Source organism: Rhinolophus sinicus, chromosome 17, assembly GCF_057876585.1.
Source record: "Rhinolophus sinicus isolate RSI-liver-muscle chromosome 17, RSI-T2T, whole genome shotgun sequence".
Taxonomy (NCBI): domain Eukaryota; kingdom Metazoa; phylum Chordata; class Mammalia; order Chiroptera; family Rhinolophidae; genus Rhinolophus; species Rhinolophus sinicus.
Genome location: NC_142517.1, coordinates 175,305,914 through 175,319,423, shown reverse-complemented (window position 1 = coordinate 175,319,423; position 13,510 = coordinate 175,305,914). Strand labels below are relative to the sequence as shown.

Below are 13,510 nucleotides of genomic sequence, written 5' to 3'. Positions count from 1 at the left end.
ATAGTAATTTCCTCCAGATATAAACATTTCCATTACATGATAAACCATTTCCTCCAATTACAAAAACAGGACTATCACTCCCTATTTGAATGTGCTCTGCAAGGATGAAGCCACATCTTCTCATGTACTTGTGTCTTATCATAGCGCCCAACATTTAATTCAACAGACAATGAATGTTGAGTATATTTTACAACCCCAGATGAGGACAAAAGCCAGTCATTATGACCAGATGTTTAACATCTAGTCAAATGCAGTAGAAGTTAAGACACCTAGGTGCTGGTTTCATGTCTTCCAGTATTATATGAACTCAGGGCCTCAGATTCCTTATCTTAATAATGAATGGGCGGCTAAACCATGTGTTCTTTTAAAGGACAATAAATAAAAAATAAAACGATCAATTAGAACTAAGGCACTTAAGAGATCAAAATTTAACAAGTGGGGGTAAAGCTTTCATTGGGACATTTTGTTGAAAACTAAAACCTAAAATTATAAGGCTAAATGACTTGTAGTTTTTGTAAAATTTATGGTAAAATTACATCTCTGATATAAATTCATCAAGCTGTATACACACAGGAGTTATGTACCTTATTTTATATGTTATATTTTAATTAAAAAAACAATTACCTTAGTAAAAAACAAAACAAACCCAGGAAGATGGTATCTCTGAGTTAAGTCCTCAAATGAGTAAAAAAATAATAGATTTTTATTTTTTGATTGACAAAACCAAATTACAACCTGATAATAAATCTTTATGTCTGACTCACAGCATAACAGTCATTCTTGAAAAAAATATTCCAGTACTTGATCCATTTTCCCAGGGCCTCTCCTTAATTCATAGGTTTCAAAAATCAAATCATTTTCTTTGAATTACCCTCACATCATTTTTTTTAAAAATAATGCTGCTAGATCCTCGTTTGTCAGTGGCTGTGCCTGCAGTATGAGCACTTTCCAAAGATTACATTCATGGACTTCATAAATCCTGCATGTTTTGCAACTGACTTTTTACTTTACAAATGACTGGCAGTTTTCATGGATTTGAAATAAACTTACCTCTGTCCATCTACTGTACAAACAGACACACCCCACAAATCAGGACTGAACTTGGCCAGTTGAGGAATATAATCAGCAACCTAACCAAAATATTGGAAAGAAATTAACAGATATAATATAGGAAAATATTTTCTTCTACCAAAACATTTCTCTCAATTTAGCTTCCATCAATGAAAAGTTATTTTATAGCACTCAGTGGCTTGGTAGTCTTATCTTTTATAACAAAATTCATAAAAACTAAAAGCACAATAGACTTGAGGATTACAGGTGAGATCTAAGTGATTTCTTTCAGTCTCCATTATCCCCTATGCTTTCCAATGCATTCTCTCTTCCTAAAAAAGCAGTCTAAAAGCGGAACTAGGACTTGATTTTTTTTAAGGGGAAGAAATTGAGAATTTCTTTAATCAGGGTCATGCTGGTAGGGTTCCACTTTCTAAAATCTTTCAATATGGAGAAGAAACAAAACATCCTTAGTATTATTAGAGGATTTTTAAAACTGGAAACATTTTATTTAATGTTCAAGAATATATGCGCAGAAATTCCCAATAGTTAAACCTTTTTTTATTAAAGATTTAAAAGCCATTGCAATTATTTGAAAATCAAAGAGTTCTTAAACTTAAGATTTTTAGTCAAAATAACAAAGTTAAATTTTAAAAATATTTTAAAAGCACTTTATCCAATAGCTTCATTTAACTTAAATTTCTTAATTCGCAAAACATAAGAACATTACACAATTTTACTCTCTATACTTCAAGTTGAGCTGAATTGATTAAGTGATTGGTTTAGGAAAATATTCACATTAAAAACATTACCTTTCCTCCAGACTGCTTTTTAGCACTTTCATATAACTCATCGATATGAGAGGTAAAAGACATAAAGTCAGGAATGACAAACTTTCTTCTAAAGGCTTGTGTCAACAAAACAATGTTGCTTTGAACACATCTGTGGAATATGAGAAAAAAAATAGGTTGGGTGCCTTTCAAATATTAACACTTGGTTAATAACAATATTAATTAGGAGATATTTAAACAGCAAAGAAATTCATCATTTTATAGAGCAAACTAAATTCCATAAATTATACTCTTTCTACATTATTTTCTTCAAGCAGCCTTTCATGTAGTTGCTTGTAAGCTGTTGAACAAGTTAAAGAAATAAGTTAGACTGTCTAAAAATTGTTACCAAAGATTAAAACAGCACAGCATTCCACTAGGTTAAGTATCAAGACATTCTAAAAACAAATTTATTAGCCTAACAAAGTTGATAAGCATTCAGCATGACATTTAGTTAACAAAAATCACACTTTAATATGTCATAGTCGAGATCCTGTTTAGTTTTCCATTAAGTAACCTCAGACATATATTCCTTAGTTCCTATATATGTTAGTAGTACTTCACAAAAAAAGAACCATCTTGTATGTTAACATATTTTTCCTGAATTATATTTTGAACACTTTGCATTTCTAAGCTATAAAAAGGAGATAAAACCAACTTTACTTAGATTAATTTGTCTCTTAAAATGTTTATTTTAATGCTTGTAAAAATAATTTTCAATAAAATTATATATAATGTAGTATAAATTTATATTACTTAAATCATTAAAAGTGCTGAATTTGCATTATTCCGTTCCATGTAAGATATGTAATACATTGTAAAATAAAAATATTTCCTTGTTTAAAACTATTTACAAGATATAGTACGAGGTGTGATCAATCAATACGATAAATGTTTAAATAAAAAAATTTATTACAGTAAAAGACACATTGCCATTAATCCCCTTCAAAATACTCCCCCTCACTTCAAACACATTTATCCCATCGTTCTTGCCCTTTTCTGAAGCAGTTCTGGAAGTCTTCTTTCATGAATGTCTTTAGTTGCGCTGTCCTGGCTACCTCGATGTCCTGAATCATTCTGACTTTGGGGAAGAGCCAGAAGTCCAACAGTGCCAGATCCAGTGAACAAGGTGGATGAGGATACACCGTAATGTTATTATCTGACAGAAATGATGTGTGGCATGGAGCACTGTTATGATGGAAGATTTATAGTACACTTGAAAACACTCCTTCTCTCAACCGTAGCTCACACCCGACTGACTGCACCAAACAAGTTGAAACTTGTCACACACTGTTACTAAGATTCGAGCCATGGCTTCCCATATTGAAGATCCCTGCCTTTACTTTGGATGGCATTCGGCAGCAGCATTCACCATATTTTGTGATCACAACGGAAAGACTCGTGTCAAACATCGCTTCTGGTACAGCAATTTCTGTCAAATAAAAGCATTACTGTGTGTCTTCATCCACCTTATTCATTGGATCTGGCACCGTGCGACTTCTGGCTCTTCTCCAAAGTCAGAATGATTCAGGACATCAAGGCAACCACGACAGCGCAACTAAAGACACTCACGAAAGAGGACGTCCAGAACTGCTTCAGACAGCGGCAAAAAAGGTGGGATAAGTGTGTGCGAAGCGAGGGGGAGTATTTTGAGGGGGATTAATAGCAGTGTGTCTTTTATTTAAACATTCACTATTTTTTTATCACACCTCATGAACATGTGATTGGAGGGAATGAAATCTAAAGATCTGAACTAATATTCTGCTTTGTTCTAAAAAGGATGTAAGCCAAAAAGTCAATATATTAATGTAACCTTAAAGAAGGGTTTTATGAATAGGTTACAGCAAACCATATAGTTTAAGCTTTTTAGAGTTTCAGTAACTCAGCAATAAAATATGCCCTTAAGAGACAAAAACCCAAATGTTTATAGTTGAAGCATTAAAGTCAAATGATTAACTATATATGGGAAGTTATTTATGTAACTGATTCCTCACAGGTAAGTGATGTGACACTATATTAGCAACTTCTTTGGGGAAAAGAAAAAAATATCAAATTGTCCTTTTTTTTTTAATAAGTACTAAATTCCAAGTACTATTCGTCCTGTTTAACCCTCAAAACATAAACACTTTGAGAAGGATAATTTCCCCACTTTACAGATAAAACAACTGTAACTTGCAAGTAAATAACTTGCACTAATTATTAACAGGAAAACGAAGAAATAGACACTCTCAGTATTTCTTTAGTCCACGTTAAATGAGAAATTTTTATATCTCAATATTTCAATTCAAGTTGTTCTAAATGAAACATCAAATTAAAATTAAAAGCCAGATTTCACATTTTAACTATTAATAAAAGTTCAGAATATGTACTCACTTGGTCAACATAAAATTTAAACAATGATTTAAAAGAGGTTGTTTTTAGTGCTAAAGATGTGCCCCAATCACAACATGAAAAAATTGTCCCAATTTCCATTATTAACCTATAGACATAGAAATAATTGACATCCCAGATAACAAATATTTACTTCAATGAACTTTGATAAATTGTTTTCTGATAGCTTCACAATGTTAATCTAAAAAAATATTAAGTTTTACAATTGATCTAATATTTAATGTTTCAAATAGCAATTCGATTTGTACACTAGATTTACAAGAATATATACCAAATAATCTCAGCATATAAAAGTTAACACAATTCCTGATCATAAATCACTGTACCTATATCAAATCACATCTACATCCTTATTTTTCAAGAAGTTATATACGACAAAATGAGGATTGCCAAACAAATTTAAATTATTAACTGACTACTATTTAAAATTAATCAGCACTTTTAAAAGGTTTATAATTAAAACTGTACAGTGAAACTGTTTCTTTTTTTGTTTGTTTTGTTTTTTGCTCTATCAGGGATGGTAAAGCTGTGGTAACAGCCTTAACTGGTGAACTACTGTGGCCAACAAAAGCAATCTTACTACTCAGACGAGTGTCCAACTGCACACTGATGAGCATTTCAAAATGTAAATGTTTTTCTTGGGAGTTATTTTAAAACAGATGGCATGAATCTAGAAAATCAGAAGACATACAATAAGCTCTGAGGTGGAAATGCTTATGCATTTCAGAAAGTCACATCTTTCTCATGCTTTGTTCTCATCTATAAAGTGGGAATAATAATCATCTTTCTTTCGTTCTTACTTAACTGTTTATGATTTACAACTCTAATGTATGTTAATGTTTTACAAAATATCTCACATATAATATTTCATTAGTAAAATAACCCTGAATTTTTTAAGAAAATCAAACAATATACAAAATGCAGACTATCATTCATTTCCCCCCCAAACAGAAAAGACCAAAAAATTATAATCACACATAAAGAGTTCTAATACTAACATAGTTAAAAATGCATGAATAAATATGGAATTCATTTTCAACATAAATTTTCTACTTCTATTAATTTTAAGGATTATTAGCATTAAAAACAATTGACTATCTAGATGGGTACAGGCAGTCTCCAACTTTCAAATAGATTATGTTCCAAACAGTACACTTAGAATTCATTTTCCCATTAAAAAATAAAAAGTTATACAAAGTAGGTATTTCTCAGATTACCCTCAAAGGCTAAATGTATTAACCAACAATGTTATTTTAAGTAAAATATCAACACATTGACTTCAACCAAATCTACTGACCTTTATAAATTATTTCTCTGGGAAAATGAATTCCACTGTAGCATCCCCTTCCCACCTGCATGGAGCTGACATAGTTTTATTTCTGGCAACACAAACTAGAAAACTTCTTATTTTGGAAACAGAAGAACTCTGCAGCAATCACCTTTCCAGGTGACCTGAGAAGGTTACTACTCAGAGGTTTTAAATCACCTCATTGTAATGATGGAAAGAGAAATCCTTATGCCTATAGTCTTAGACTTTTCTACTGCCTGCTCACATATAGCACTAAGCATCTATCAAGTTGGGAACTGCCTATATTACAATCATCAATTTTTTTAAAGGATTGGATTAGTGTTTTAAATGATGGCAGCTGTTATTTTCTATAAATTATGGTTACAAAGTTTTATGATTGTTTCCTGGATTTATAATCAATGTACTTAAATTACTTTTAATTTCATATTTAAACATAGGAACACGTTTATAAAGCATAAAAATTTTTAAACAATACTAAAAAGGTGTGAAATACTGCTTTCACTTAAAATTCCAAAGCAATTCCTCATACCTATTATGTCATACCCAGATCTACCAATCATCTCTTTTGACATCATTAGTCTCAGATATGCCAAAGTAACTCCCCAGAAGGCGCCATAATCCAGAGTACTTTGCACAGGTAGCTCATGAACATTAAAAATAAAATAATCCTTACTGCCAAGGTACAGCTAACTAGAAATTTCCTTCCCTCCACAAAGAAATGGGTTCTGAAGACTCAAAATTCCCAACATGAATTCCAACATGGGCCTAACATCTACACTTTATAAGCTCAGCTGAGATAATAGAATCAAGAACCTTGTGGTGAAAAGATAATCCAAAACTGTGAGCAGTGCTTCACAGCATGCCAGGAAGCGTTGGAAGACCTAAGTTAAATACTTCTACCTTCATATGACTTAAAACTGCAGCGTGTTTCCAGGAGATAGCTACAATAAATCATTCAGCCCCCAAAATAAGATAAAAGAAAAATAAACAAAAATACATTCATACATACATACATACAAATCAACTTTCAAAGTAGATGCTGGAATTCGTTGGATCTACTTCAACTTAAACCTATAGTCTGAAAAAAGCCAGTGTCTTACAGTAGAGTTTCCAGTTCTACACTAGTTTTCACTTTATTAGTAGTTTAAAATACCGTTTACCTCTTTGGGATCTACTACAAACATGCTGTCCATTAAATCATTAAGTAATCAGACTAGTAGGAACACATAAATAAAGATAAATAATAAACAGATAGGCAAATATAGGAAAAGTAAAAAATAAATATTCTTATTCAATCAAATCAAGGCATTAATCTCCAAAGTTGTCTTTAGTTTTTAAATATTTTGAGGAAAATTAAAATAGTCAAAAGCCTATGTATAATATGTCTGAAGAGAGGAGAGAAGCATACAATGGAGGTACGTAAATCTAAGGAATACAGGCTATCTGAAGCCTTCTCATTTTATGATGTCATCTAAACCACTCTGTAGGAAAGAAACAGACCATGGCGAGACATTCAGATGATTGGAGATCAATTTAAGTCATGACAGGACAAAGAGTGTGCTCTATGTAAGATGAATGCAAGCTCTAGGTACTGTAAATTGGAAACACCCATGGCTACATTTCCTTAGAGTAGTTTCAAAGAAAGTATACAATAGCCCCAATGTATTATAGAACCTTAATGTGCACCAAGTTCTTCAAATAGTTGTTTATAAACTCCCACCACCATGCCCTGTTTTCAGTTACACAGGAAGTACTGGCCTTCAAAGATACAATTTTGTCGTAAAAGAAAAATCACCACATAGCACAGCAATCACCATTAAACGTTTGGCAGAAATTTTTACTTTTTAAAAAGATCTTTGTCTAGCATGACACCATCTGACGTTGTTTGAAGAGTTAATCTTAACATATCCATACACTCTTTCAACCTGGGATCAGACGTTCGCAATCCTGTAGATTTGAGTGCCTGTTTTTAAAAAAATAAGAGTTTGTAAATATATAGTGCAAATAATGTATATGCTTATTCCAACAACAAGTTTTTATTACTGCATATAAAAACTTCTATCCAGGACCTGAATATGTATATGCCATTTTAGTGTCACTATTACCCACTTTCTGGACAAGTTTCTCATTCTTTCTTTCATTTTCTTTCAGATTACCTTGAAATGAGCATGATGAAAATTTGAAAACATAGTAAGAGAAACAGTGTCAGTTAGAATCTACATGTCAGATAACCTTTAAGACTACATTTAAATATCACTGCATTATTGATTCAGTATTACTGATTTTTAGAGTTTAAGATGGAAAAATATAAAAACTTACTGTAATAAATTTATGAACAGGTATTTTCTCTTGTCCTTCTGCAATTGTATAGAACAGCAAATCTTCCAAACTAGGTAACAGACCCTGTTTTAATTTACTAAAGGGGGAAAAAGAAGACAAAATTAATCCTTGCGTGAACATTCTAATGAATTTTAGCTACATCCATTATTAAGTAATCATTGAACCAGACTACAGATAAACTGATCTACTCAACAAAACTACTGTCATATTAAATGATTTACCCAAACCACACCGAAAAACAAGCAAATAATGATTCATTAATGAATAGATATTTTTTAATCCCAGGTTTTGAAATCTTGATCACCATTTCTAGTTGTGCTAATGCCCGGCCATCTGCTGTGGTGGTACCTTCTTGTACAGATTAATACAACCACCCAACACTAATTACAGAGCTCTGCAAATATTCAGGTTAGAATCAATACTTTTTTTAAAAATATGCCTGTATTTATACATTATTCAAATAATTAACCTGATTGTAAAATCTGGGGGAGAGAGGAATTAAGTACTAGTACTAGACAGTAAAGATGAGTGTACAAGTTCTTGAATCCTGGCTATAATGCTTAACTGAGTCACTTTGTGTAAATTAACCTGTGATTCAGTTTCCTCATCTGAGAAATGGAGAGAATAGCGCCTACCTCACAGGGTTATTGTAAGGATTAGTTGACTCAACACATTCAATACTTTTAGAACACTGCCTGGCAGAGGGTAAGTAGTCAACTGATGGTAGCTGTAGTTATTATTTCTAAAGTGATCTAGGTTTACATATACAGGTGAAATGCCACAAATCACAAAGATGGTAGAATAAAAATACATTAAAATCTTAATTAACTAATAAACTAGTATAGTAAAAGGCTATGATTAACCAAACTTTTAAACAGGAAGGAATTTCTTCCTATCCATTGAAAATCTTTCAAGTAAACAAACTACAGTTAACCTATTAAATGTCTTCTTTTTAACTCTGAAACTGAAATGAACACATTTCATTATTCTGTCCATTAATTACTGTCATAAGCATTACAGTGATGTTATAAGGATTACAGATCTAAGGCAAACAAAACTTTTCCCCACACATCACTATTTATTAAAATGGGAAAGAGAAATATATGTGTGCATGTGTGTATACATATGTGTGTATGTATAAAATATTCTAGAAAGGATTTTACCTATATTTCAAGAAAGAAAGAGAGAAAATTAAAGAGAAAGGAAGGAGGGAATAGTTGTTTTCTTAAATTCAGGCCTTAACATTAAGTCAATTCTGGACCAGCCATAGGTATAATGGCAACTTTCAAAGGAAAATTGTATAATTACTTTTGTAAAATAAACTGCCACACAGCCTAAGTCTATTTAAAATTGTTTTTATACTGTTAAAAAGAGCTTTTCTAGGTGTCCAAATATTTCCTGGATTACCCGAAGATTATATAATAGCTCCACACTTTAATTAGACCAAATGGATTTAGTTATTTCCTAATATATTTACTTCCCTCACTATTATTAGTGATCCATGTATTTCTATCTTAAAAGACAACAGACTATACAGTTGCATACATTTATGAAATTTCTCCTAAAATATTAATATTGGAATTAATATAATTTATACTTGTGTTCAAAACTTACACCAACTTTCAGTTTTTAAAGTCAACCTTAAAATATATGAATTTCAGGCCAATGTTTTTTAAAAAGCTAACACATAAGATTATCATAATTTAATGGCATATTCTGATATATAAATTATTCCCTGAAACAATTTTGGGAGTTTTTAAACATGTATTTGGGATATTTCAAAAATAAGACCTTAATCTATCACTTGTCAATACTCTGCTAAGTGTTTTGCATGCATTCTAATTTATCCCTCTAATGATCTTATGACAGAAGGTACTATTCTTATCCAAAGTATAGTATAGTTCCTGGTATATAGTAGAAGCTCAATAAATTTATTGTTTGTTAAGAAGATGAATGACTTTATCCCCATTTCACAGATGAGGAAGCAGAGGCTCAGACAAATGAAACTTCCCAAGACTGCACAGTGGCAGATACGGATTTAGAACATAGTTTCTCTGAATCCAGAGTTTAAACCATTTACCCGTACAATATAATGGCTCTCAAACTTACTAGCCAGTTATTATTGTTATAAGGTACAATTTTTCTTGGCCTCACCCTGATCTAAAACCATTAAAAGTGTTCAACAATACTAATTACTTAATATTTAAAGAAAAAAAAAAATTGAGCCAGCTGTCAAAAAAAAAAAAAGATCAGTGGAAAACAACATGCCAATTATTTACAGAAAATGGTTTGTCAAACTTCAGATAGTGGTAGTTCATCATTTTAAAAAACTGCAGAATAAGCTTTCTATGTATTTATCATACCGGTAAATGGTATTTGCTTTGCCTAAAAGCTATGTAAATAACACAGTGTATACACTTCTTTAACTTATGGTTCATAGTGCAAAAAAATTAAAGTGACCATGTTATGGCCACAGATAGGAAAAAAAGGTAAATATATACTTGCTTTTGGACAAGACTAATTTTTATCCATAGGAGAGAGATTTAAGTCACCTCTAAAAAAATATGCTCACAAAACAAATGGTCAAAATTGGTAAAAAAGTACGACCTATCTTAGCATTTAAAAGCTCAGACTCTGATCTGAGAATAAGTTAGCTTCAACAGTGTGATGAACAAACACACAGAGATTCTCCCCAAACTTTCAAACAGGTAGAAATTACTCCAAAGATCTTTCTTGATATCAGCCCTCTTTTTATCCCCAAATTGTACATGGCGTTTTGGTAATGCTTCACAGTAAGGTATTTTGCTACCCTGTGTCCCTGAAAATAATACCTAGCCAGACAATCAGCTCGAATGTGTCTTTTGGACCATTATATTATATTATTATATTATATAAGACCCAGTCTTATAGTACAGTAAAATAAGACTGGGTCTTATATTAATTTTTGCTCCAAAAGATGCATTAGAGCTGATTATCTGCCCAAGTCTTATTTTCGGGGAAACACGGTATTAAAATTCAAGATCTAAAACCTTGGTTTTCAGTAACTAGAAAGTCCTTGAGAGGTATTTAAGTTTTAATGATAAAAATAGCTTATAGCAGGATTTCAAATCGTAACATCAACAATTATTAATAAATTCGAGTGACCCCTCTAGATTCCTTAGGGAAAAACATAAAATGGCTATGACACTCAGCAAGTAAAATACAATATACATTCTGTGTATGTTATACACGGTATGTTTTATATAAACTTATATAAGACAAGGTCTTGTATTCATTTTTGCTCCAAAAGATGCATTAGAGCCGATGGTCCGGCTAGGTCTTATTTTCGGGGAAACATGGTAGATTAATACATCCAAAGAAAAATCTTTGTTTCATACCTTTTTGTTTCTTTCCTTTCATTCACCCTCATTTTCTTTCTAATTTCTGCCTTTAAGATCCTTTCACCATCATTTTGTTCCTTTTTTACCCATTCCTTCCTCTACATTACTCACATGAAATGTTCTGTTTTCTGCCTAGAAAACAGAAATGACTTCTTAAGAATTTTTTTTTCCAATTCCCATGAATTTAACTGCTATCTATGACACGTACAACATTGTTAGTCATTGCTTACTACAACCTACAAGGGAAATAGAACATGTAATAAGGAATTACAAGAAAGGAACTATGGGATCCAATTACTGAAAAATTCACTGTGGACTAATAAGGTAAAGATTTTTGTTGGAGGGGTGGAATTTGAGATAGACTTGAAAGATGGGTAGGAACTGAAAACATGGCAACAAAAGGGGATTTTGGGCAAAAGAAGTCAAATGACCGAAGCAATGAAGGTAAGCCTTCACTGAGTGTTTGTAAATAGCAAACAACTACAGCATAGAATATATGAATTAAGGTTCCTGTTTTTACCTACGAGCTATTAAAATACCTAATTTTCAGGGCTGAGAAAAATCTATAGAAGTAAACCAGTAAATGAGGAAACTACCTCCCCCCAAATTTGCATATGGAGTTTAAAGTCAGGGCCAATTTCCCCAACGTGAAAAGAAGCACTATCTTTGTTTACTCATCAACCAGTTTTCCAATACCAAAGGGCAGTTAAAACTAACTCACCAGTCTGGTATTCAATTCTCTATAATATGACTTTGTACTATCTATTCTTATCACATATAATTCACCAACATAATTGACTAGACTCACTAACCTGTAAGCAAATCCTTCTATCTCATCCTTATATTTTACCAAATATGCCTTCTGTTTATAACCCTCTTATACCTGTAAGGTATCAATGAGCATTCCAATGGTTTCAGAGGGCTTTCCCAATGAGATTCGCTATACTCGTCTCTTTAGCAGTACTGGCTGCATCACTAAGTTTGCATTTCTCTTACATGGCCTATTGTGTGTCAAGCACTGTGGATATAAAGAGGAATAAGGGAAGGCTGCTGTCAGGAGAGCCAAGACTACAGCAAATGTGACAAGTACTGTGATGGAAGTGTAAGAAAAGTATTAGGAAGCACAAATGAAGCATTCAATTTTGTCTTGATGGGTGAGGGAAATAAAGTTTATAATGTATAATTAAGAGCAATATTGCAAACTTACCCTCATCAGTTCAAAATTTTATAAATAAAAAACTCCATTATTAAACAAAAGGAGGAAAATGAAAAGCAAGTCTTAATATATTAAGAACTGCAAAATAAGAGGGGGGGAAATTGAAACCAACTATACTGCCTTACTTTGTTAAACTATGTTTCATATTACCTCACCTCTCCAAACTATAAACCTTCAGGGTTGGGGTAAATTCATTCTTAATTTGGGGGGGGAAGGAGTGAGGGGGCAACCCCATGTAACTCAAATGCATAGTATAGCATGGTAAACCTATCAGATAACCAAAAACATTTTTGCCAACTAGGTTAAAAAAGAGACCCATTAACAGAATACAAAATAATGTTTTGATGTTTTTACTATGTCCTCATTTAAAAAAATAAATGTTTAAAAAAAGATTGAGTTGTTTAAGGAATAATTAGTTCATCATTTTGAATTTATAGTGATCTCACTGATAGTAAGTATCCACCAACACCAGCAAATAGCAGATTAAATCTGAGGCTGAAAGATGAACTGAAAGGGGCTGACCATATACCATCATAGGTCTAACAAAGTGAAAATTCTGCTTATTCTCCAAGTCATTTTGCCCCAAAGTTGTAGGTGGAATTTAAAAACAAAATCTTACATCTTTTAAGACTTTACTGTTTAAAAAAGGGCCTTCCTGTTGTTTTATCTTAAAATCCTAGGCAGTAAAGCAAAGTAGGCAAACTGTCCCCAATTTTACACATAAGGACAGTCAAAGTCAAGCAGCATGTCCAATGTCATACAACTCTTAAGTGGCAAGACCAGAATTAGTCGTAGAAAGCTGATCTTCGGTTCCTAGTCCTACATTCTTCCTGCTATGTGTGGACGAAAAATGGAGCGTTTACTAAAATAAACCTGACAAATGGGAGGCCCGTATGATGGGCCTTACAAACCGAGATGGAGAGTAATCACACAGGCTGGTCTGAACATAAAAATTCCTAACTAAAAGTGTGTCATGGTGGGCAGTCATGGCTGA

At 32.4% G+C, this 13,510-nt stretch overlaps 1 protein-coding gene across 3 annotated transcripts in view; it reads right to left on the bottom strand.

Annotated features, from left to right (window-relative positions):
• Window positions 1-13,510, bottom strand: part of GLS (glutaminase) — a 73,362-nt gene that overhangs the window by 51,659 nt on the left and 8,193 nt on the right. For all 3 annotated transcript variants that reach the window (XM_019740709.3, XM_019740710.3, XM_088794696.1), the window contains exons 2-5: window positions 7,900-7,996; window positions 7,422-7,543; window positions 1,863-1,992; window positions 1,051-1,130 (exon numbers count right to left, since the gene is read on the bottom strand). In XM_019740709.3, the coding sequence (XP_019596268.3) occupies window positions 1,051-1,130; window positions 1,863-1,992; window positions 7,422-7,543; window positions 7,900-7,996 (429 nt within the window). The remainder of the gene's footprint in view (window positions 1-1,050; window positions 1,131-1,862; window positions 1,993-7,421; window positions 7,544-7,899; window positions 7,997-13,510) is intronic.